The sequence below is a fragment of the Artemia franciscana genome, chromosome 7 (genome assembly GCF_032884065.1).
Source record: "Artemia franciscana chromosome 7, ASM3288406v1, whole genome shotgun sequence".
In the NCBI taxonomy this organism is placed as follows: domain Eukaryota; kingdom Metazoa; phylum Arthropoda; class Branchiopoda; order Anostraca; family Artemiidae; genus Artemia; species Artemia franciscana.
In genome coordinates, this window is record NC_088869.1 from 22343229 (window position 1) to 22370883 (window position 27655).

The 27655-nt window shown below is 33.9% G+C and overlaps 1 protein-coding gene across 1 annotated transcript; it reads left to right on the top strand.

Moving 5' to 3' along the window:
* Window positions 1-142: 142 nt before the first annotated feature.
* Window positions 143-27644, top strand: LOC136028997 (ribosomal RNA processing protein 36 homolog; the record flags this gene model as incomplete). Its single annotated transcript, XM_065707000.1, is given in 5 exon segments — window positions 143-282; window positions 8157-8271; window positions 14192-14340; window positions 15778-16024; window positions 27516-27644. Coding segments are annotated over 5 exon segments (730 nt in total), but the record flags the coding sequence as incomplete, so codon positions are not given.
* Window positions 27645-27655: the final 11 nt, after the last annotated feature.

Genomic DNA, 27655 nt, shown 5'->3' on the forward strand with positions numbered 1-27655 from the left:
TAAATTTTAAATTAAGAATTTGGAGAATTATGTGCCACCTCAGATGCTAGATGGCAAATAATTTTATGAAAGGAAAATACATTGGTCTCCGCATTATATTTCTCTTGCTGACAACCGTGTTAAATTTTAAGCAATCCTTACATAAAAAATAAGGCAACACTGTTAAGAAACCGCAAAAAAATTGAAAGCAATATGGATGTCTCCGTTGTTTCCGATAAAGAATTTGAAAATGATTCTAGTACCAGTGAGAATGAAGAATTCCCCGATGAAACAGATTTTAAGGTGACTTCACCTATTTTAATACAAACAAAGGTTTTTTGGAAGATCAAAGGATAGCCCATGTATCCACTAGGTTATTTGTACAGCTAGCCTAATAGCCTAGCTTTGACAGGCTAATATCATGGCACAAGCTCTTTTATGCCGGAAAAAGTGGATGGTTACATACTATATTAGCTGATAACTACAGTTGGCTCAGAGAGGATGGCATCTATTTTATTTTTTGAGAATCCTCTGAATTCTGTTTGAAAACAAAGCCTTAATCTATCCTCTATACTGAATGTTGACTCCATATGCAGATGATATTAGCATCAGGATGTTGTTTTGCATCTTTTCAAAGATTTTTGCATGATCTAGCAGAATGTTGTTCATTAGAAGATTACTGTAAAGGAATTTTGTGACAATATCATACAACTCAATGAGGTTATTTTCAATGGAGTAATTCTTTTGAAACCCATGCTGACTTTCACTGCACAACAAGTTGATATTAAGACAATTAACCAATGCATTGTTTATTATCCTTTCCAGAATCTTGCAAAGTGCTAAAGTAGGCTAGGCTAAGTTTTATAGCAGTAGGGTAGTTGTTAACTACATCTTTCTGTCTCTTTTAAAAGTGGATTTGATTAGGGTAAGTGTCTAGTTACTATGGAGGATCTTTGAAGTTAATGTCATCTATAATAGCTTAACCATAGATTTTGCTATGAGTTAGGCTATTTGTTTGAGCAATAATGGGTGAATGTTGTCTGGCCCAGCAGCCCTATTCTCATCAAGTTTCTTTGTCCTTTTGAGGATGTTTTCAGTACTAGTAGTATTGCCTTGGAGCAATAGCCTACATTGGACACTGATCTATGAATCAGAGGTGATGGCATTACAGATGGCTGATTTGGGAAATGATTTAATTGAGAAATTGTGCTGAAGGTATCATTCAGTATATCAGTGATGTCTTTAGAGTTAGTTACTCTAAAGCTGTCCTCTTTGTTGAGATGGGATGCATACCTCAAAGGGTCTACAGAAGAGATATAATGCCAAAACTTTTTGAAATTTGGTTTTGTTTCAACAGTAATTGTCTCTTCCTACTTTTTTATTATCTTTCTAGACTTTTACTCTTTTACTTTCTTTCTACAATTTTGCTCTTTTACTACTCTTTCACTGAAAACCTCTGGTGAGGTTTCTCAACTGATTTTGGCACTTTTTGGATTTGTTATAATGACTATTACATTTACATTTTGTATACTTTCTCCAAGCTTTCTTTTTTCTTCTATTTTTTTTTCCTTGTATGAAAGGTAACACAAGGACTCATCAAGAGTGCTGTTGCTCTGCCTCACATATTGTTCCCATCCCTTGTCTTCTGTAATTTCTGATCTTTCACCTATTAAAGTTTCATATTTTAGATTTTGTAAATTTTTACTTGGTTTCCCCCTTTCTTTTAGTACTGCTGAGGTTGTTTTAAAGCTTAATGTGAAGGATCCTGTAGTTTTGCTTAAAGAAAAAATGTAAAACATTTGAAGATGAGGTGAAAATTATCCTTTTAGGCCACAGTCTATTTCTGTTCATTAGTACAGTTCTGGCTCTTGATGATTTACAGGTTAAATTATTTAGCAAGTGTTTTTGCACCTTTTTTTCTTTTTTAAATGTTTGATCAATATTTGATATTTTTTTATTGTAAGCGCATTATCATTTGTCTTTTCTTTATATTTATATTGTAGCCTTCTCCTCATTTTTTGATTGGAATAGAAAAAATAAATAAATAAAACTTTTTTTCAAATGTATATATAAAAAGTAAAGAATGGAACCTCAGTTATATAAAATGACAGTAAATGCATTAAAATGACAACCAACTCAGTATAGTCTGTATGTGCTAAGTCTTGAGTTTTGTCAATCATGAAGTTTCTAAACTGTGTTGTCTATACTGATACTTGCCTTATTTGGAATCTCTTGAACCATAAATTTCTGTCCACTTTTTCTCATGAAATCAACTTGATTCACACAGTCTGTTTGACCACTTGAAATTCTCTACAATATGCTTACTAAGCACAAACTTCAAAAGAATAACATTGTTAGCAGTAATTAAATCAGGATTGAAAGGCTAAGTCTTCCATGTCAATACAATGAAGCAAGCCATCACTCAAAACATTGAGTGTCAAGAACTCCACCATCACAGCTTCAATAATTTTTGGTGATTGTCCACAGTTTTTTTATGGTCCTCTTTGCTTCTGGTTTTCTTGCTTGCTCTATCTCCTCATTTTCAGGTTTGTGATTATTTGGGTACATCCCCAATTGCAGGCTTGTTACTCTAAAACAGTGATAACCAATACTCAGGGGAAAGGTTGGATATGTTCAGAAGTCACTAAGTATTCTTTCAGTCTGATGGGTAATAGAAAAATTCAAGGAACTTGGGTTATTGCTTGTCATAACTACCAGTCCATTGTAACTACAGAAGAAAAACTCTTGATTCAAGAAAATATCTCTGTTGAATGTGGAAATTCCTGTAGCACAGAAAGCAGAAACAATGTTTGCTGGTCTAAATTTTTCTAGGAAATGCTGAGAAGTAAGCACTGATAACTTATAGATTGAAATTTTCTGCCCTGGGTTAATATTTAACCATTCATTGATTTATTTATTTTTAAGTTTGGATTTGAAAGGACATAGGACTGCTAGTTCCAAGGTCTGCAGTCTGTGTTACCAGTAAGGAGGGAAAATAAAGAGCATTATTGACTTCCTCTTGCAATTGCTAATAATTTGTGGGTCCAAATGGCTCCCATGTTTATTCAAAAGTAGAAGAATAGGGTATATTTTGTATGTTTCACAAAATGCTTAAGGGATTCAAATAAGGTGTTACTGTTGACCCATCTGCATTGATTAGCTAGACTTACTCCTGGTGGCCCGCGGCTTAGCATGGATACAAGCCAGAGTTATGTTGGCATTAGGTGCTGTACAAAAACAGATCATTGTCACGTTTTTCCATAATCAGTTGAAGTAGTGAGCAAAACTTCTTTTAATCCCATCAGAGCCAAATTTATTAAGGAGATAGGGGAGTAAGGACCCCTGTCTCACCAACATTCCATACATAGTAATACATTCATTGAAATAAAAAGATTTAATAATACAAAGAACTGGCAGAAAAAAGTAAGGAAGTCCCAATGCAGCATTCCATGGGTAGACATAGAAGTAATTTCTTCAATCTCAAATTCAAACTGCAAGTTCAATAAATGTCTGATTTATGCTGGTAAATAAACATAGGCCCTAAGAAATAATCAGTACATTACTGAATTTTGTCAGTTGTGTCCAGTTTCAAAAATTGGATCATCTGTTTCAAATTTGAAATGTGGGTCTTTTGAAATTTTTTGTTTGGTGTAAAAACCATGTGCCTAAAGACATGATTAATATGCAGTTCAAATTAGTGATTTGAATTTGAAATGTGAGTCTTAAAATTTTGAATATTTGGAGGCAACATGCTTGTAAAGGGTCCAACAAAAATGCCCTAAGATACAAAGACTAATATTTCTGAAAAAAAAACTTTTAATTCATAAATAACTTTTTATAACCAGAGAACTATGCTCTACCTTGCCATTGTCTCAGCTGCATAATGCAATTGCTTGCCTTTGTAGTTGTTTTTTTGGAGTGAAAACTTCAAGCCATGAATAGAGTAGGCTGTGTAAGAAAACAATAGAAATTGCATTTCAATGTTATAGTTATTTCTGAAACATGATGAAAAATAAACTGGCATATTTTTGAACTGTTAAATGACTGATGTTTCCAGTATTATTAAAATTTTCGAAATTGGGTAATAAATAATATAATTAAAAGGCATGAAATTCTTGGTGGTGGGTTGAGCTTGTCTGGAATGAAGCAGACCTTGGTCTGCTGACCACATGCCATTGGATATGAGGGAGCCCCCTAATTAAATGTTCCATGCAAAGGGTGGCCTTCCCCTCACAAGGTGGGTGGAGCCCACCCAATGGGCACTTAGTAGCTAGACTCCTCTAGCTAATCAGGTCCCAGGCCTAGGGTCGGTTGGGCTTGCTGCGCTCCACCTGAAGCTAATTGCAATGAATAGTGATGTTATTGCCTCAGATGATCAATCTTCTTTTTACCCTTCAAGACCTCAGCATGTCCCCAGACCAAAATTTGACCAGCATTTGAACCTTATTGACCAAGGTGGTCTTTAGCTGGCCACCTAGAATGTTCTGACCCTTAACTTCCATGGAGTGAGGTCAATGCTTGCACTAGAACTCAAGCGTTTTGGTGTGCCTGTACCAGGTGTAACTGAAGCTTGCCTAAATTGGCTAATCACCTAATCTGGTCAGGTGATCAGAGAACCAAAACTAATGGAATCGCACTTGTGCTAGACTCTTGGACCAGGAGGTGCCTCCTTTCTTACAAGCAAATATCAGACAGGATACTAACAGTACAAATCCAGCACAAATATGGAAAATGGACCATCATTGTCTGCTACGCCCCAACAAACCAAGCCTCAGATGAGAGATCGTTTTTACACCCAACTGTCTAGCATCCTAGCAAAAGTATGCCCTCATGATGTTTTAACCAACCCTTCTTGGCGACTTCAATAGCACTGTCAGAGATACAGACGGCATTTGGAACAATGTTCTAAGACCTGTAACACCTAACTGCTTGAACGACAATGGGTTAAGGCTCAATGTTAGAGGCTAGAACAATGTTCTAGGACCTGTAACACTCAACTGCTTGAATGACAATGGGCTAAGGCTCCTTCAGCTGTGCAACATGCATGATCTTGTGATCACCAACACCTTTTTTCAAGGGAAAGAAGTTTACAAATATACCTAGTATAGCAATGATGGACAAACAAGAAAGATGTTAGACTACATAATAGTGTTCTGATGCTAACGTTCCTCTGCAACTAATCGCCAAACTTACAAAGGTGCAGAATGGGAAACACCAACCACAGGCTTGTCGTTTCTAACCTTAGACTATGCCAGAAAGCCCAGAAAAGTGATCGCCATCCCCCTAAATTAGACCTGAACAATCTCACAAACTCCAACACACGCCAGGTCTATGCTGTATCCATCTCAAACCGTTTTGACTGTCTTGGTCAACTTTCAGAATCTGAAGAAGCATGGCAACTATTCAAGGACGGCGTTTTGCTTTTGGCTGAAAGTACTATTGGTCATCTGAAGCCCAGAAAAAAGTCCTGGAAATTGCAGGAAACTCTAAATGTTATTAAATAGCATCACAAAGCACGCCTAGCAAAGGACATGGTTACCTACAGATGTCTAAATGGCGTAAGAAATAAATTTCACTGAGACAGAAAGCTGCTCACCAAGAAAAAGGCCACTGATCTTGAGGAAGCCACTAGAAAGGGTGACACATGCGCTATATACAAACACCTTTGGGATCTTACAGATGGAAAGCCATCTTCCCTAGGCCCTATAACATCTAATGATGGAGATATTCTCACCAACAAGAGCGCTCAACTGTCTGCCTGGAAGGATCACTTCTCTTCACTTCTAAACCTGGACTATGTTAGCCAGCTTGACCCTGACCTTCTTCAAGTTGCATCCAGCACCCCTGAGACCCCATGTGAAAGTGTGGAACTCCCTTTCACCTCTACAGAAATCTCTGAAATGGATTAATAACAACCGAGCCCCAGGAGTCTGTGATATCCCTGCAGAACTGCTGAAATATGGTGGGGCAGCGACCCCTCTCTGGCTCCAAGTACTGTTCTCCATAGTATTTCGTACAGAATGGATTCTAAAAGACTGGCGAACAGGCATCATTGTGCCTCTCTGGAAACAGAAAGGCAGTCGCAGAAGCTGTTCCAACTATTGTGGCATCACACTCCTCTCTGTGCCCAGGGAGCTCTTTGTTATGACCCTCCTGGACCGCTGTACCACTTTCCTCAGAAGCAAACAAAGAATACAACAGGTTGGCTTCATGCCAGGAAGGTCCACCATGGAGCAAATATTCACAATGCAGCAGCTGATAGAAAAGACTCAAGAATTTCAACAAAAAGGATATGTTGCCTTTGTGGATTTCAAGGCTGCTTTTGATTCTGTCAACTGGCAATCGCTCTGGCTCATACTGACTACTACAGGACTATCAGCAAAGTACTGCAACCTTTTTGAGCAGCTCCACAAAGGGACTGAGAACTGCATGTAAGTCAATGGCAGATGCAGCTCATCTTTTGAAATCAATACTGGAGTCCGTTACGGCTGTGCTGCTGCTCCAGAGCTATTTAATTGTGTCATCAACTACATTATGACTTGGACCATAAACCACCTCCAGTGGGGGTTGAATTACAGCAATAGAGTAGTTTCAGATGCTGACTATGCTGATGACTTTGCTCTTGTCTCTGATTCACTGTCAAAGCTCAAAGAAGTCCTACAGATCCTTGCTGATGAAGCCTTAAAGATAGGGTTGTTGATTAATATGCAGAAGACAAAACTGATGTTTGTTGAACCCTGTAACTCACCGCGTCCCCCGCCAGTCCTAATGATTGGTGACAAACCAGCTGAGATTGTTACATACCTTGGCTCTATCCTCTCAATCCTCTATATGACGGATCAATCCTCAAAGATCTAATGCACCGAATTGCCAAAGCCTCAGCAGTAGTGGGAAGAATAAGTGCCCTTTGGAGGAAACTTTCTATCAGCCGTAGGACCAAGATGTGCATATACAACGCTTTTGTGGGGTCCATGCTTCTTTACACCGCCAAAACCTGGTCAGCCACTCAGTCTGTGCTTAGCACCGTAACTATAGCCCAAACAAAACATCTTCGCCACATTGAAGGACTACGCTGGCACGATTTTGTTAGCAACGAGAACCTCCTGGCGTTAAGTGCTCAAACGCCCTTCTCAGTACAACTTGCCCACCAAACACTACGCTGGTATGGACATCTCCTTTGCATGCCCCCTGACACTCCCGCACAAACAATTTTGGCTTTGATCCCGTGCTGCATGGCGGGAAACGCCCAAGAGGTCATCCCCCAACCAGATGGAAGGACACGATAGGTGCCTTCTTAGCCATGGCAAATATTCAGGAGGACATCCATATTCTTGCACGAGACTGGTCTAAATGGAGGCACCATGCAGCATCACTCTTGACGCCGAAAGCATTTCAGCAGGAGCATTAAGTCAAGTCATGAAATTCTAGGTAATTCTGAATGTTCTGGAAACCAGTGGTCATATCCTATCACATTTATGCTTGTGACAATGCACCTTACACTCCTGATGTTCTGAGATATAATCCTAAACACATAAGATCCAGAGAAAGTGCCTAACTTGTAGACACATTGTGTCATGCATACATTTAATCCAAGGCAAGTGTTCTGAAGCAGATTAATTCTTTTCAAATAAGCTATGATGTAAAGTTAATTTTTATTTTTAAGAAAAAGTTGCTTATGATTTTAGTCAGCCGATTCTAACTAGCCAAGTCTCAACTATCTAAAGCATGTCCAAGATTAGGAACTTATTGTCCATTTTCATTAAAGACACATTTTAATATACTTCATAATCTCTTATAATACTAAGAGGTATTTTCTCTATATGAAAGTGAATTAATACTATGCAAGCACTGAACCAGGATCTGTTCTTAGGTTTGTCGGTCATCTCACTGCAAGATAATATTGCATCTGTTTCTGAAAGACTATCACAAGGCCCAAGAGAGCCAAATTCGCTTCTTACACCCAGCAAAAAATAGAAACAGCAAACAACACACAAGAGGAAAATAAAAATCTTTGGTTAAGGGTTGACCAGTGTTGTATGTCACAGTATCAGGAAAGATATCATCAAAAAGAAGTTCAAGGTGGACTACTGTTAAGCTTCCCCCCTCCCCCCGAATGCCAGTATGCCTTGGTGTTTATCCTTACCTTTCTCTTTATTTTAATCTTGTTTTTATTTTAGGGAAACATTCCAGAAGAGTTGTCAAAATTATCCTTTGAAGAACTACAGGAGTTGAAAGAACGCCTTGGAACAAAAAATTTTGCTGAAGCAGTTTATTCAAAAAAGAGGCAAAATGGTAACAAACATCTCTAATTTTCAAAAATTTTGCTTCTGTTTTAATATTTATGATTTAAATTTAGCACTAGACATATCTAACCAACACAGATGAGTCAGCAGTAACACCTTTCTTGAATCTTTGAAGTAATTTCTTGAACGTACAAAATGTGCCCTATTCTTCTTCTTCTGGATAACCATGGGAGCCATTTGGACCCACAAACTATTAGCTAGACCAAGCCAGTAATGCTCCTTACATTCTCTGCTCATTGGTCACATAGACTACAACCCTTAGATGTAGCAGTTCTAGTCCATTTCAAATCCACAATTCAAAAGAAATTTAGTAAATGGCTCAATATCAACCCAGGGCAGAAAATTTCAAACTATAAAGTGTCTCTGCTTACTTCATAGGGTTTCCTAGAAAAATTTAGTCCAGCAAACATGGTATCTCTTTTCTGTACAATAAGAATTTTCCTATTGAACAGGGATACTTTTTCGGATCAAGAATGTTTACGATCTGTCTGGTGATGAACCAAATATTTCAACATTGGTTCTCAGTAACTTTATTAAATATACTGCAAATTAACAGAAAAGTGAGCCATTTACTACTCTTATTTGTGACCATTTATAGGTCATATTTACTGGTACTATCTACAGCCATCTACCAAAAACTACAAGAATGCTCTTATGTTACTGAGGAAATTTGCCGTATTTTCGAAAAGGAGAAAAACATCCACAGCTGTTGTATGACTTTTTTATATAAATTGCAACATCAAAGATAGCATATCAGAAAAATACTGTTCCAGAGGTTTCAGGCCCCTATCTATATAAGTATGAAATCATGTATTTTTTCAAGATTGATGATTACAAATGCGTGTTTATTTGTTGTTTCCTATAAAATCAGGAAAGTCCTGATTTGAATGAAAATTGAAATTTCTCCTGCCATTTCAAAGCAGCAAAAGTAATTATGCCACAGCAAAGGTACGCTCTATGCCATTTTTTGTATGGAAAACAACAATTTTGCCACAAAGAAAGTCATATTTCTATCCATTAAACAAATTTGCAATAGCCGATCAATTAAATAGCATCAAAGACTTTATATTGAGCTTCCTAGTCTCAGAGGCAGTAATGCTGTGCCTTGGTGCATTGGTCTTAAAAGTAGCACATAGGCCATACAAAATAAATGGTTAATATAGACAGTTATTTTATAGCTTCATTTAGCTAGGTTGTTTTATTTTAGGCTTGATCAACTTATATACAGTCGTTTATAATTGAGCATCTACTATTATAGAAGAGAACTGGTGGATTGTTGTGTAGGCTGGGGGGCATATTCCTGAAGCCTGAAAAAGTATGTTTTTATGGTCCATTTTTTTTCAATTTTAGTGAGGCTTCAGTTACATATATAATAAGGCTTGGGGGGGGGGGTAGACATTAATCTTTAATCTCCCTTCGTTCCCAGGATTACTCTTTGACTAATCTGTAATATATGTGCTGTTGGGTGATAGCTTCTGTCTTATTCTGTAACATAAAATTTTCACACTCACATGCTTACCAGCGCAAAATATTGGGGTAGGAGGTTGGGAAGATGAAAAACGTCACCAGAAAATTTCTTAGGGGGTGGGGCAAGTGCAATTGTCTGTTGGTTTTACCAAGATTTAAATGGGAATATTTATGATATCCCTATTTATCTCCAGGGGTCTTGTCCCCTCGGGCATTCCTGTTAAAATAGGTTTGTTTGGAGAACTCAACTTGAAAATTGTGGAAATAAGGGTCTTATACTATATTTTGATATTTTGGATTGCTTCTTCTCCCAGGAAATATTTTCAGGAGTACAGTCTTTCAGGGATGATTATCATTCTCGATGTTTTGTCATACAAATATTAAACCTGAATGCACAAACTGGGATTGAAGTAGGGAATGGTAGCTTTCCTCACATTTAAGAGAGCCTTGTATCAAACAGCTCATGGTAACAAACAATAAGTAAAGAGCAACCCTTGTTAATAGAAATCAAAACTCTTATTTCAGAAAATTAAATCCCTATGTTGAAAAAATTCTGGCCTAAGATACACACTACCAAGTTGACTCCTTGGGTCTTTTTCTTATGTTAAATTTTAGATATATATTCAAATTGCTTTAATAATTGAATGTATTTTTTTATGTCAACATTATTAGCCAATTTTGTTTTTCTCTGAAAAATACCAACCTTAAAATTCTTTTCCTCTTCTTGTGTTGTTTTTTTTCTTGCTTTTTTTCCCCAGTTTACTAGTACCGTGCACATATTCCCTGGAAAGGAAAAGTTAATTTTAGTTTTATAGTTTTTCCTAGATTTTGCCGATGGGTGGCCAGTTTTGGGGCTTTAGGTGTATATCTTTGAAACTTCAGATGATTGTTCTCAAGGACTTGAGCATCAGGGTTCCATGTGATGGGGAGTTTAAAATTCCAGAGCCTTGGAAGTGAGTCCAGGGATTTTGAGAGTGTACACTTAAATCTCAAAGCAAGAAGCCCCTTGTCAATGTTTAGTAAAAATCAAACGCCCAAAAGGGGAGTTCTCATTTTGGTCAGAGTAGCAATATATGATAATGATCAGTAGTAAAGAATGAATATTTGGGACTATTACAGTGACAGAATACCTCATATCTTGCAGTAAAACCGCATATGAAATAATGACCCCATAAAATCAAAGGTGGAAGCTTGGAACTTTAGATAGGTAGTTTTTCTGTACAAGAAATACTAATAAATGAAAAATAAATAAGCATTGTTGTTTACGAAGAAGTAAATACTTCTAGTGTTGAATAATTAATTCATTGACCTCTATATTAAACCTTGATTTTATTAGATTCATACAAAAAATGAAATAGATGTATTTGTGTCATAACCTGTCAAAGGATCAAAAACAAGTAAAACTAGTCAAAAGGTTTTAAAAATTAAAAGGGTCATTAAAACGTAAAAAGGAAGGAAAACAAGCAATTGTATGCAAAACATAGGCATCATCTGTACAATTAATACAAAGAGAGAAAATTTGCCCCCCCCCCCCCTACATTACAAAGAAAATTTAACAAAACATTTAATTTTTTCTATAATATAGGGGATAAAGTTTTTTCACTTGTGGTTACCTATGAAATTTCATTCCTTGGCATCTTGCCACGTTTGGATCAAGGTTGGTGTTATACTATACCAAATTTCTAGAATAGCGGCACTATATTTTGCTAGGGTTCTTTCTATTAAAAAGGCAACATAATTAAAACTTTTAAGTCGGATGAGCTCTGTCTAAATAGATAGGCCTCCAAAGTAAATAAGTTGGCCTCAATAACCACCCCAATTTTATGGGTATGAAACAAGTTGAATCTGATGGTAGAATTTTTGTAATAAATTTTGCTGTAACACTTTTGCTGTCCATTAGCAGAGGCTTCAAAATTAGTCCAAAATTAGTAGAGATTACACCTTTGAAACCCGCATAAAAACTTGATTATTTGACATACATGTCGCTTTCTAGCTTTCGTGTTTCTAGCTTTCGTCCTCAATAGCCACCCCAATTTTATGGATATGAAACAAGTTGAATCTGATGGTACAATTTTTGTAATAACTTTTGCTGTAACACTTTTGCTGTCCATTAGTAGAGGCTTCAAAATTAGTTCAAAATTAGTAGAGATTATACCTTTGAAACCCGCATTAAAAACTTGATTATTTGACATACATGTCGCTTCCTAGCTTTCGTCCTCAATAACCACCCCAATTTTATGGGTATGAAACAAGTTGAATCTGATGGTACAATTTTTGTAATAACTTTTGCTGCAACACTTTTGATGTCCTTAATAACTTTTGCTGTAACACTTTTGCTGTCCATTAGTAGAGGCTTCAAAATTAGTCCAAAATTAGTAGAGATTATACCTTTAAAACCCGCATAAAAACTTGATTACTTGACATACATGTCGCTTTCTAGCTTTCGTCTTTGCTAGTATTACTTGCTGTTGACGAACGTAGCTGTTTCCTTACTGTTGAGTACAAAAACAGTTTGAAGCTCCAAAACTTGATGCCCCAACAAATGTTGTTCCCAGGGATAAATGCATCCCTTTGCCCCCCCCCCTAGCTAAGCTGCTGCTCCTCGTAACTCCTTTGAACAAAATTGTGGTTTGGGTCCTTGTCTCTGCTGACCTGCGCAGAAGATAATTTACCTTTAAAATTAGAAAAATGTATATATGTATAAATGTAAATGTATGTATAATGTGTTATATATATATATATATATATATATATATATATATATATATATATATATATATATATATATATATATATATATATATATATATATATATATATCAAACAGTTTGTGGTAACGAACTGTAGTAAGGAGCAACCCGGCTCAATAGTAACCGAAACTCTAAAAAACGAAAGTTTGATACCGATAGTTACATCAAAAGAATCACATTTTAATGACGATTTTAAATATATAAGTTTCATCAAGTTTCGTCTTACCCATCAAAAGTTACGAGCCTGAGAAAATTTGCGTTATTTTAGAAAATAGGGGAAAACACCCCCTAAAAGTGATATAATCTTAACCAAAATAACACCATCAGATTGTGCGTATCTGAGAACTCTACTGTAAAAGTTTGAAGCTCCTATCTACTAAAATGTGGAAATTTGTATTTTTTGCCAGAAGACAGATCATGGATGCTTGTTTATTTTTTTTTTTCGAGGGGTGATTGTATCGACCAAGTGGTCCTAGAATGTTGCGAGAAGGCTCATTCTAAACAAAATTAGAAGTTCTAGTGCCCTTTTTAAGTGACCAAAAAATCGGAGGGCACCTTTGGCCCCTCCCACGCATATTGTTCCCCAAAGTCACCGGATTAAAATTTTGAGATAGCCATTCTGTTCATCTTAGTCGAAAACCTAATAACTATGTCTTTGGGGACAACTTAATCCCTCACAGTCCCCGGGGAGGGGTTGGAAGTTACAAATTTTGACCATTGTTTACATATAGTAATGGTTATTATGAAGCGTACAGACGTTTTCAGGGGCTTTTTTTGTGTTGGGGTGGGAGTGGGTCGGGGGTTACGTAGAAGGATCTTTCCACGGAGGAATTTATCATGAGGGCAGAGAATTTTCATGAAGGGGGCGCAGGATTTTCTAGCATTATTAAAAAAGAAACAATGAGAAAAAAAATCACCTGGAAGTAGTGAGTAGCATTAAAACTTAAAATGAACATAAAATATTACGTATATAAGAGGGGCTCGTCTCCTCCACAATACCTTGATCTTTACGCTAAAGTATTTTTAGTAATTTCAACTATTTATTCTACGGCCTTTCTGATTCAGGGGTCATTCTTAAAGATTTGGGATAAAATTCAAGCTTTAGTGTAAAGAGCAAGGTATTGACGAGGGGCGAACCCCCTCATATACGTAATAAAAATACATAAATATAGAAGTTCGTTACGTAAGTTAATTCATAAGGTCCTTACGTTTATTACTAACAAAAACGTTCGTAAAAAAAACAATCTAGTTTCATTTTTAAGTAACCAAAAATTGAAGGGCAACTAGGCCTCCTCCCCCACTTTTTTTTTCAAAATCATCCGATCAAAACTATGAAAAAGCCATTTAGCAAAATAATAAATTAATATGCAAATTTTTGCATATAAGTATCTCATAACTTACATTTGTACAAACTCCAGATTTCTATTTATTTATATTTTATTTGTTACAAGCTGGGTAGAGTCTATTAATAAAAAAAAATCAGTTTTTTAAGCTTGTAAAGTGCGTTGATGGATTTTAAATGTCAAGCGTAATCTCTGCTCAGTAAAAATCTGAACTTCTCGAAGAGAACTGTTTAGCACGTTCATACTGAAGTATGAAGTATGTAAGTGTTTTTTTAGGAAGTTGTTTTTTGAGTTTTATTTTAGTACTTCTTATTTTAGGTCAATTAATGTTATTCTAATGTCTTTTTAGGAGGTGAAATTAGTCATCGTGTGAATAAAAATAGGCCGCGTGAAGTCTCTTCTAAGATACCCCCGAGTAAATGGAAGAAGGAGAAAGTTGTCAAGCAGGAAAAAAGAGATCCGAGGTTTGACATACGTTGTGGGGAATTCAGCAGACATGTAAGTAACTTTTCCTGAAAGTAAAGAAAACCACAACACACTTTAAAATGAGAAAAAACATTTGAAAAGAGAAATAAATCTAGTAGAGAAATGTTTCAATTTTCTGAGATATGGGCCGTGTCAATATGTTTGTATGTTTTATAATGTATTTTTACAACTACTACTGCTGCTAACTACTCACTGCAGCACCGAATCATCTGAGGCTAACACAGCTGTCCAGCCTCCTTTATCTCAACCTATTCAAAGCTTTTTAACATATTTTTATCTTCTAAGTTATTATTTTGTTTCTACTATTGTCTATGGCAAACTTTCTTCGAACTTCTGTGATCAATTTCCCTTAATTCGCTTCCATTCCGAATTTTTACGCTAGTCACTTTGGGTCAGATTTCATCTCAGGGAATAGGAACTGACACAGAAACACAACAAGATTGTTTCGTCGAAATTTAGGAAATAATAAGCACCAATAAATAGGGATATCAACAAGACAACAACGACATACCGTATTATTTGTAAAAATGATATGTATAAAATGCTCATATTTTTGTTAAAATGCTCTTCATTGTTCCTCGACTTCAAGAATGTTATTATATTATCTTTGCTTTTATAACAGCAGATCTGTGATATGTGATTAGTAAGAGAAGCAGTACTTTTGCTCAAAAAGTAAAAACAAATGTTTTACATTTGACGGTAGATAGATCTGTTTTCTTTCAGTACTTTAACAGTGACTAGGTGCGTCATTACAATGAAAAGCATTAGGCTTCCACTTAGCAATTTAAAATGCATATTTTACCCTTCTAATGATGATGATATGATCTATTCCTTCCAGATATCGAGCCATAATTTTTTCTCTTCGCATTCCTCTCTTTTACTTAGTTTCCTTTTCTCTCTCTGTCCCTCATCTTTTTTCTCCATCTTTTTTTCTCTCGCCCCTTCCTAGGTCTCTCTCATCGTTAATTTCTTCATTATGAAGGTTTTTAGATCTGTGTTTATTAAAGATTGGCTACAATAAATTTAAGTAAAAGCTAAATTATCATCCCCCCCCAAAAAAAAGAAATTGTCCAATACGCCTACATAAGCTCCTTAACAGAGGGTTTAAGTGGCAATGTAAAGGTGTGGCACCGTTGATTTTTTCAATTCCCACTACTTTGTACGTGAAAAAATAGCTCCATATTTTTTTTTTTATTTGGCTATGTATACGTAGCTGTACATAGGAGAGGGAGGCAAGGGTGAAGAAGGGAGTTACCCCTTTATAAGGCTACTTTGAAGAATCATGAGGACAAACTTAAGAATTTGCGACCTAAAAAAATGGTTTGTTCGTTATCTGTTGTTCTCCCTTCTAGTAGCATCAGCTGGTTCCTCTTTTCTTTCCCTTAAGGGTGGATCTGTGTGTGTCTATGACTATATAATCATGCATCTTATTTACGCTTTATTTCTCAGCACTTCAAAAAACAGTACGAATTTGTAAATGACCTGAGGTCTGAAGAACTGAGAAAACTTAAAGAAGAATTTGGAGTGGAAACAGATATAAAGCGGAAAGCCAAAATAAAATACTTAATCCAAAGATTAAGCAATCAACTGAAGGAAGAGGAAAGACGAAAGGAAGAAGAAGCAAAAATGACAGAGGAAAATAAAAAAAGACAAGCTGACGTAGCGGAAGGAGTGACACCCTTTTATGTGAAGAAATGTAAGTTTTTGGTTGCATGTTTAATAGCTTTTCCTTCAAATTATTTTGGTTTCTTATTTGTATTGGGAAAAACAATTGAAGTCTTGCTCTCTTGTCTTCAATTCGTGTGCTGATAAACTTCTCCGTGTCCCCTTTTCTCCTTACCAGCTGTTTGTTTGCCTTTGTTGTGGCTCATCAAATTTCTGTTGCACTAGTCCCTTTGTATCAGGATTCTTTTTCCTCTACTTCCGGTTCTAGCTAACGAAGAAGGCAATTCTACTGCTCTCATTCCTATTCTATACTCTGGAAAACAACTCACTCACATATCTCCTTTAATTTTTGGCTGGGTATCTCCGCTTGGTGATAGACTTCCTTTTTAGTGACAAGGATCATTTTTTTAGAATGCCCACAGAATTTAATCACTATTAAGACTTGTTTTTTTTAGCTGACAATAAAAGAATGACAAAGAAAAGCAACATAAACCAAGCAAAAAAGGGACGAAGAAAAGGTGATTTTGTAGCCAGGGATAAATTTATAAAAATCAAATCTTTATATAAAGTCTTCCAATGGACCATTTTCAGCGCAAGGAGAGCTCACAAATATGAGCGAAATTGTGGAAACTATAAACAGTAAATAACCATGAAATATATATATATATATATATATATATATATATATATATATATATATATATATATATATATATATCATATATATATATATATATATATATATATATATATATATATATATATATATATATAATATAATATATATATATATATATTCATATATATATATATATATATATATATATATATATCTTCTATATATATAAAAATAAGTTGTCTGTGTGTGGATCTGTGGATGGATCAGGTGACGTCATGTTTGTTCGCATATGACGTCTGAATTATTTCACACTAATACAAAAGAAGAAAAAAACTAAAAAAGGTAAAAACTACAAAAAAAACTAAAAAGAAAAAAAAACTAAAAAAGCTAAAAAACTAAAAAAACTAAAAAAAGGTAAAAATCTAATAACTAAAAAGAACTGAAAAAAATAAAAAAAGGCAAAAACTACAAAAAAAATAAAAACTAATAAAAAAACTAAAAAAGCTAAAAAAATCAAAAAAACTAAAAAAAACTAAAAAAAGGTAAAAAACTAAAAACTAAAAAAGAAAAAAACTAAAAAAAAGGAAAAAACTGAAAAATGAAAGAGAAAAAGAAAACTAAAAAAATATGAATAAATATATATAAAAATAAGTTGTTTGTGGGTTATGTCTGTCTGTCTGTCTGTCGAGTGACGTCGTGTTTGTCCGCATATGACGTCTGAATTATTTCACACTAATACAAAAGAAGAAAAAAAACTAAAAAAGGTAAAAACTACAAAAAAAACTAAAAAGAAAAAAAACTAAAAAAACTTAAAAATTAAAAAAAACTAAAAAAAGGTAAAAAACTAAAAACTAAAAAAAACTGAAAAAACTAAAAAAAGGCAAAAACTAAAAAAAAACTAAAAACTAATAAAAAAACTAAAAAAGCTAAAAAACTAAAAAAACTAAAAAAAGGTAAAAAACAAAAAAAAAACTAAAAACTAAAAAAGAAAAACTAAAAAAAAGGAAAAAACTGAAAAATAAGAGAAAAAGAAAACTAAAAAAATATTAATAAATATAAAAAATATAAATATAAATATAATATAAATTAGCAATCAACAAAGCACCGAGCCACAAATGACGACCGGGACACAGGGAGTATAAATGACGACCAGGACATAAGTAAAAAAAAAAACTAAAAAAACTAAAAAAATGGTAAAAACTACAAAAAAACTAAAAACTAATAAAAAAACTAAAAAATCTAAAAATCTAAATAAACTAAAAAAGAAAAAAAAAGAAAAAAGGAAAAAAAATAAAGGAGAAAAACAAAACTAAAAAACGAATGTATATACAGACCGGGACACCGGGATACAAATGACGACCGGGACACAGGGAATATAAATGACGACCGGGACACAGGGACACAACTACAATGGGGACGCCGGGGGACACAGGGGGATATAAATGACGACCGGGACACAAGGAATATAAATGACGACCGGGACACAAGGAATATAAATGACGCCCGGGACACTCAAAGAGAAATCACAGACTGGAACACCGGGACACAAATGACGACCGGGACACAGGGAATATAAATGACGACCGGGACACAGGGACATAACTACAAAGGGGACGCCGGGGTGCACAGGGGGATATATAAATGACGATGGCGACTCAGGGAATGGTCGATTAGCAATCACCATCAACAAAGCTCAAGGGCAATCATTAGAATCATGAGGTATAGATCTGAATACGGATTGTTTTCCCATGGACCATTATATGTTGCATGTTCAAGAGTCGGTAAACCTGACAGTCTATTTATATGCACAGACAATGGGACAGCAAAGAATGTTGTATATTCGCAAGTTTTACGTAGTTAAAAACATATATATATATATATATATATATATATATATATATATATATATATATATATATATATATATATATATATAGATATATATATATATATATCTATCTATATTCACAGGTGGGACATAGGGACACAACTACAATGGCGCGTAACTAATATGGCGCGTAACGACTTAGGCGCGCGGGGGGGCTTGGGGGGGCGCGAAGCGCCCCCACCAACTAGGTGTTGGGGTGGCGCGAAGCGCCACCCCAACAGCTAGTATATCTATATATATAAAAATAAGTTGTCTGTGGATGGATGGATGGATGGATGTGTGGATGGATGTGTCAGGTGACGTCACCTGAAAAAACTGGATTAGGTGACGTCAAAACTGAAAAAACTAAAAAAAGGCAAAAACTACAAAAAAAACTAAAAACTAATAAAAAAAATAAAAAAGCTAAAAAACTAAAAAAACTATAAAGGTAAAAACCAATAAAAAACTAAAAAAAAAACTGAAAAAACTAAAAAAAGGCAAAAACTACAAAAAAAAAACTAAAAACTAATAAAAAAAGTAAAAAAGCTAAAAAACTAAAAAAACTAAAAAAACTAAAAAAAGGTAAAAAACTAAAAAAAATAAAAAATAAAAAAAAAACTAAAAAAAAGGAAAAAACTGAAAAATAAGCTAAAATAAAGGTAAAAACCAATAAAAAACTAAAAAAAAAAAGGAAAAAACTAATAAATGACGACACTCAAAGAGAAAGCGACCAGGACAAAAAACTAAAAAAAAAGGCAAAAACTACAAAAAAACTAAAAACTAATAAAAAAAATAAAAAAGCTAAAAAACTAAAAAAACTAAAAAAAGGTAAAAAACTAAAAAAAACTAAAAACTAAAAAAAAACTAAAAAAGGTAAAAACTAAAAGAACTAAAAAAGAAAAAAATAAATGACGACACTCAAAGAGAAAGCGACCAGGACAAAAGGAATGTTCGATTAGCAATCAACAAAGCACCGGGACACAGGGAGTATAAATGACGACCAGGACACAAGTAAAAAAAAAAATTAACAAAACTAAAAAGAAGGTAAAAACTACAAAAAAACTAAAAAGAAAAAAAAACTAAAAACTAATAAAAAAACTAAAAAATCTAAAAATCTAAATAAACTAAAAAAGAAAAAAAAAGGAAAAAAATAAAGGAGAAAAACAAAACTAAAAAACGAATGTATATACAGACCGGTACACCGGGATACAAATGACGACCGGGACACAGGGAATATAAATAACGACCGGGACACATGGACACAACTACAACGGGGACACCGGGGGAAACAGGGGATATAAATGACGACCGGGACAAAAAAACTAAAAAGAAATAAAAACTAAAAACTAATAAAAAAACTAAAAAATCTAAAAATCTAAATAAGCTAAAAAGAAAAAAAAAGGAAAAAAATAAAGGAGAAAAACAAAACTAAAAAACGAATGTATATACAGACCGGGACACCGGGATACAAATGATGACCGGGACCCGGGACACAGGGAATATAAATGACGACCGGGACACAGGGACACAACTACAACGGGGACACCGGGGGAAACAGGGGGATAACCTGACAATCTATTTATATGCAAAGACAATGGGACAGCAAAGAATGTTGTATATTCGCAAGTTTTACGTAGTTAAAACCATATATATATATATATATCTATATTCACAGGTGGGACATAGGGACACAACTACAATGGCGCGTAACTATTATGGCGCGTAACGACTTACGCGCGCGGGGGGGCTTGGGGGGGGCGCGAAGCGCCCCCACCAACTAGGTGTTGGGGTGGCGCGAAGCGCCACCCCAACAGCTAGTCTATATATATAAAAATAAGTTGTCTGCGTGGATCTGTGGATGGATCAGGTGACGTCATGTTTGTCCGCATATGACGTCTGAATTATTTCACACTAATACAAAAGAAGAAAAAAACTAAAAAAGGTAAAAACTACAAAAAAAAACTAAAAAGAAAAAAAACTAAAAAAGCTAAAAATCTAAAAAAAACTAAAAAAAGGTAAAAATCTAATAACTAAAAAAAAACTGAAAAAAATAAAAAAAGGCAAAAACTACAAAAAAAATAAAAACTAATAAAAAAACTAAAAAAGCTAAAAAACTAAAAAAACTAAAAAAACTAAAAAAACTAAAAAAAGGTAAAAAACTAAAAAAAACTAAAAACTAAAAAAGAAAAAAACTAAAAAAAGGAAAAAAACTGAAAAATAAAAGAGAAAAAGAAAACTAAAAAAATATGAATAAATATATATAAAAATAAGTTGTTTGTGGGTTATGACTGTCTGTCTGTCTGTCGAGTGACGTCGTGTTTGTCCGCATATGACGTCTGAATTATTTCACACTAATACAAAAGAAGAAAAAAAACTAAAAAAGGTAAAAACTACAAAAAAAACTAAAAAGAAAAAAAAACTAAAAAAGCTAAAAAACTAAAAAAAACTAAAAAAAGGTAAAAAACTAAAAACTAAAAAAACTGAAAAAACTAAAAAAAGGCAAAAACTAAAAAAAAACTAAAAACTAATAAAAAAACTAAAAAAGCTAAAAAACTAAAAAAACTAAAAAAACTAAAAAAAGATAAAAACAAAAAAAACTAAAAACTAAAAAAGAAAAAACTAAAAAAAAGGAAAAAACTGAAAAATAAGAGAAAAAGAAAACTAAAAAAATATTAATAAATATAAAAAATATTAAATATAATATAAATTAGCAATCAACAAAGCACCGAGACACAAATGACGACCGGGACACAGGGAGTATAAATGACGACCAGGACATAAGTAAAAAAAAAAAACTAAAAAAACTAAAAAAATGGTAAAAACTACAGAAAAACTAAAAACTAATAAAAAAACTAAAAAATCTAAATAAACTAAAAAAGAAAAAAAAGAAAAAAGGAAAAAAATAAAGGAGAAAAACAAAACTAAAAAACGAATGTATATACAGACCGGGACACCGGGATACAAATGACGACCGGGACACAGGGAATATAAATGACGACCGGGACACAGGGACACAACTACAATGGGGACGCCGGGGGACACAGGGGGATATAAATGACGACCGGGACACAAGGAATATAAATGACGACCGGGACACAAGGAATATAAATGACGCCCGGGACACTCAAAGAGAAATCACAGACTGGAACACCGGGACACAAATGACGACCGGGACACAGGGAATATAAATGACGACCGGGACACAGGGACATAACTACAAAGGGGACGCCGGGGTGCACAGGGGGATATATAAATGACGATGGCGACTCAGGGAATGGTCGATTAGCAATCACCATCAACAAAGCTCAAGGGCAATCATTAGAATCATGAGGTATAGATCTGAATACGGATTGTTTTCCCATGGACCATTATATGTTGCATGTTCAAGAGTCGGTAAACCTGACAGTCTATTTATATGCACAGACAATGGGACAGCAAAGAATGTTGTATATTCGCAAGTTTTACGTAGTTAAAAACATATATATATATATATATATATATATATATATATATATATATATATATATATACTAGCTGTTGGGGTGGCGCTTCGCGCCACCCCAACACCTAGTTGGTGGGGGCGCTTCGCGCCCCCCCCAAGCCCCCCCGCGCGCGTAAGTCGTTACGCGCCATAATAGTTACGCGCCATTGTAGTTGTGTCCCTATGTCCCACCTGTGAATATAGATATATATATATATATATGGTTTTAACTACGTAAAACTTGCGAATATACAACATTCTTTGCTGTCCCATTGTCTTTGCATATAAATAGATTGTCAGGTTATCCCCCTGTTTCCCCCGGTGTCCCCGTTGTAGTTGTGTCCCTGTGTCCCGGTCGTCATTTATATTCCCTGTGTCCCGCGTCCCGGTCATCATTTGTATCCCGGTGTCCCGGTCTGTATATACATTCGTTTTTTAGTTTTGTTTTTCTCCTTTATTTTTTTCCTTTTTTTTTCTTTTTTAGCTTATTTAGATTTTTAGATTTTTTAGTTTTTTTTATTAGTTTTTAGTTTTTATTTCTTTTTAGTTTTTTTGTCCCGGTCGTCATTTATATCCCCCTGTTTCCCCCGGTGTCCCCGTTGTAGTTGTGTCCCTGTGTCCCGGTCGTTATTTATATTCCCTGTGTCCCGGTCGTCATTTGTATCCCGGTGTACCGGTCTGTATATACATTCGTTTTTTAGTTTTGTTTTTCTCCTTTATTTTTTTCCTTTTTTTTTCTTTTTTAGTTTATTTAGATTTTTAGATTTTTTAGTTTTTTTATTAGTTTTTAGTTTTTTTTTCTTTTTAGTTTTTTTGTAGTTTTTACCTTCTTTTTAGTTTTGTTAATTTTTTTTTTTACTTGTGTCCTGGTCGTCATTTATACTCCCTGTGTCCCGGTGCTTTGTTGATTGCTAATCGAACATTCCTTTTGTCCTGGTCGCTTTCTCTTTGAGTGTCGTCATTTATTTTTTTCTTTTTAGTTCTTTTAGTTTTTACCTTTTTTAGTTTTTTTTTAGTTTTTAGTTTTTTTAGTTTTTTACCTTTTTTAGTTTTTTTAGTTTTTTAGCTTTTTTATTTTTTTTATTAGTTTTTAGTTTTTTTGTAGTTTTTGCCTTTTTTTTTAGTTTTTTGTCCTGGTCGCTTTCTCTTTGAGTGTCGTCATTTATTAGTTTTTTCCTTTTTTTTTTTAGTTTTTTATTGGTTTTTACCTTTATTTTAGCTTATTTTTCAGTTTTTTCCTTTTTTTAGTTTTTTTTTATTTTTTATTTTTTTTAGTTTTTTACCTTTTTTTAGTTTTTTTAGTTTTTTTAGTTTTTTAGCTTTTTTACTTTTTTTATTAGTTTTTAGTTTTTTTTGTAGTTTTTGCCTTTTTTTAGTTTTTTAGCTTTTTTATTTTTTTTATTAGTTTTTAGTTTTTTTTTGTAGTTTTTGCCTTTTTTAGTTTTTTCAGTTTTGACGTCACCTAATCCAGTTTTTTCAGGTGACGTCACCTGACACATCCATCCACACATCCATCCATCCATCCATCCACAGACAACTTATTTTTATATATATAGATATAGATATATATATATATATATATCTATCTATATTCACAGGTGGGACATAGGGACACAACTACAATGGCGCGTAACTAATATGGCGCGTAACGACTTAGGCGCGCGGGGGGGCTTGGGGGGGCGCGAAGCGCCCCCACCAACTAGGTGTTGGGGTGGCGCGAAGCGCCACCCCAACAGCTAGTATATCTATATATATAAAAATAAGTTGTCTGCGTGGATCTGTGGATGGATCAGGTGACGTCATGTTTGTCCGCATATGACGTCTGAATTATTTCACACTAATACAAAAGAAGAAAAAAACTAAAAAAGGTAAAAACTACAAAAAAAAAACTAAAAAGAAAAAAAACTAAAAAAGCTAAAAATCTAAAAAAAACTAAAAAAAGGTAAAAATCTAATAACTAAAAAAAAACTGAAAAAAATAAAAAAAGGCAAAAACTACAAAAAAAATAAAAACTAATAAAAAAACTAAAAAAGCTAAAAAACTAAAAAAACTAAAAAAACTAAAAAAAACTAAAAAAAGGTAAAAAACTAAAAAAAACTAAAAACTAAAAAAGAAAAAAACTAAAAAAAGGAAAAAACTGAAAAATAAAAGAGAAAAAGAAAACTAAAAAAATATGAATAAATATATATAAAAATAAGTTGTTTGTGGGTTATGACTGTCTGTCTGTCTGTCGAGTGACGTCGTGTTTGTCCGCATATGACGTCTGAATTATTTCACACTAATACAAAAGAAGAAAAAAAACTAAAAAAGGTAAAAACTACAAAAAAAACTAAAAAGAAAAAAAAACTAAAAAAGCTAAAAAACTAAAAAAAACTAAAAAAAGGTAAAAAACTAAAAACTAAAAAAAACTGAAAAAACTAAAAAAAGGCAAAAACTAAAAAAAAACTAAAAACTAATAAAAAAACTAAAAAAGCTAAAAAACTAAAAAAACTAAAAAAACTAAAAAAACTAAAAAAAGGTAAAAACAAAAAAAAAACTAAAAACTAAAAAAGAAAAAACTAAAAAAAAGGAAAAAACTGAAAAATAAGAGAAAAAGAAAACTAAAAAAATATTAATAAATATAAAAAATATAAATATAATATAAATTAGCAATCAACAAAGCACCGAGACACAAATGACGACCGGGACACAGGGAGTATAAATGACGACCAGGACATAAGTAAAAAAAAAAAACTAAAAAAACTAAAAAAATGGTAAAAACTACAGAAAAACTAAAAACTAATAAAAAAACTAAAAAATCTAAATAAACTAAAAAAGAAAAAAAAGAAAAAAGGAAAAAAATAAAGGAGAAAAACAAAACTAAAAAACGAATGTATATACAGACCGGGACACCGGGATACAAATGACGACCGGGACACAGGGAATATAAATGACGACCGGGACACAGGGACACAACTATAATGGGGACGCCGGGGGGCACAGGGGGATATAAATGACGACCGGGACACCGGGACACAAGGAATATAAATGACGCCCGGGACACTCAAAGAGAAATCACAGACTGGAACACCGGGACACAAATGACGACCGGGACACAGGAAATATAAATGACGACCGGGACACAGGGACATAACTACAAAGGGGACGCCGGGGTGCACAGGGGGATATATAAATGACGATGGCGACTCAGGGAATGGTCGATTAGCAATCACCATCAACAAAGCTCAAGGGCAATCATTAGAATCATGAGGTATAGATCTGAATACGGATTGTTTTCCCATGGACCATTATATGTTGCATGTTCAAGAGTCGGTAAACCTGACAATCTATTTATATGCACAGACAATGGGACAGCAAAGAATGTTGTATATTCGCAAGTTTTACGTAGTTAAAAACATATATATATATATATATATATATATATATATATATATATATATATATATATATATATATATATATATATATATATATATATATATATATATATATATCTATCTATATTCACAGGTGGGACATAGGGACACAACTACAATGGCGCGTAACTAATATGGCGCGTAACGACTTACGCGCGCGGGGGGGCTTGGGGGGGCGCGAAGCGCCCCCACCAACTAGGTGTTGGGGTGGCGCGAAGCGCCACCCCAACAGCTAGTATATATATATATATATATATATATATATATATATATATATATATATATATATATATATATATATATATATATATATATATATATATATGAGATCTTAGACTTTTGCGTAATTTCTACTTCTCTCAATTTAAGCTTTTGTTACCTCCATAGTGTATCTGATATTTTTCAGCGTCAAAATTAGAATATTTTTAATATATACTCTCCAACTCCCCATTTATAAAATTTGGCTTACTATGATGCGCATGTTGGTCTTTGCTTAGTACATACTAACGTGCATAGGTCTTCTGAAACTGAATTTTCTTCAGATACAAATGCTAGTATTTCAAAGCATCCTAATAACAGCTTGTACATCTATTTAAAAATTTTGGCCATTTCTGCAGCAAGAGGTCTCCAGGATCTCCAGCTGAATGAAACTTAATTTTAATATTTTATTTCAAATCTCTTAATCCTTTGTTACTGCAGCACTGGCTGTGAAAATGTTTTTTTTTTGTATCTAACTTTTCTAAGAACCAAAAATAAAACCTAGATGTTAAAGATAAACTGGAGTTTTAAAGCAAGGCCTTATCCAAAAAAGGGGAATCACGGTCCCCCCCCCCCGAAGCTTTTTTATGACTCGTAAAAATGTAACAAAAATGCACATCAACAAATTTTTTATGCATTTTGAAAAGTTTTTTTATGCCCTCCCCCCTCCTCCGAACTAAAACACTAGATACATCCTTATTTCAAAGCCATTTCTCCAAGTCTGGAACTTCTTGCTTCTTTACCGGATTTTATCTGTGTCTTAACCGAATTCCTGCGAATTAAAATTTGTTTTCACACATGGCTACATTAAGAATCTTAAACGCTCGAGTGATTCAAAAGGCCTCACCCCGCTGAATTTAATTGAAAATATTCTCCAAAATTCATTAGATAGAAAAATATAACTCATTTCTGAGCCTGAAGGCACGATTGAGTGATTCAAGGGCCTCACCCCACTGAATTTAATTGGAAATATTCTTCATAATTCATCAGACAAAAAAGATGACTCATTACTGAGTCTGAAGGCACGCTCGAGTGATTCAAGGGCCTCATCCCACTGAATTTAATTGAAAATATTCTCCATAATTTATAAGACAAAAAAAGATGGATATCTGAAAAATTAATTTTTCTGTAGTTGTTTAATTCTTTTCAATATTTATGCTTTATTGAGTACATCAGCATCCTTTTTTTAATCAATATTTAAGAATGTACTGATGTAACCACATTCAGATCAATTAATTTTGTTTATGTACTCAGTCAATGTATGACTAAGTTTGTGTCAACTTCATCAGGACCAAAAATTATTTTTCTTCAAATTGACATCTGTATCCCCCCCTCCAAATTAAGCACGCTATATCAATTGTTTGACTCAGTTCTACTACTATTTTAATAAAAATACAGTACAAAAAACATTTTTGTTAAACACAAGAATGTTATAAAAGTTTTTCTTACTGATATCTAAGAAAAAATCTATTTTAGACGACAAAACAGAGGCTATTCGGCGTATAATGTTTTTGCAAATGTTTGTGCTGAAAACTGAAATGAATAATAATTATGAACAGATACCACTTGACTCCAATAATATATCCGTGAAATTTAAAATAAAATGCTAAAAACATGTTCTATATATATCTTGTCCTAGTAGTTTTGCTGTTTTTCTATTCTTCTTTTTTGTTATTTTTATTTTTTGGGCTTAATTAGCCACGGGTCTGGAAAACTGCTTAGCCAAATATTCCCAAATTATTAGCCAAATATTCGCAATGTTAGCCAAATATTGCGAAAACAGTCGTTGCACACAAAGTGTCCACCTGACAATGTTCTATTTGTTCAAGCTTCTATTCTCTATGTTTTCACTTAAAGCCTATAGAAAATTTTCTTTTCTAGCTGACCAGCGCTTGATTGATTTGGCCAGAAAATATGACGAATTGAAAAATCGTGGCGGTATAGACAAGTATCTCCAGAAGAAGAGGAAGCGAAATGCTGCGCGTGATCGTAAATCGTTACCAAATCAGAGTAAAACTATT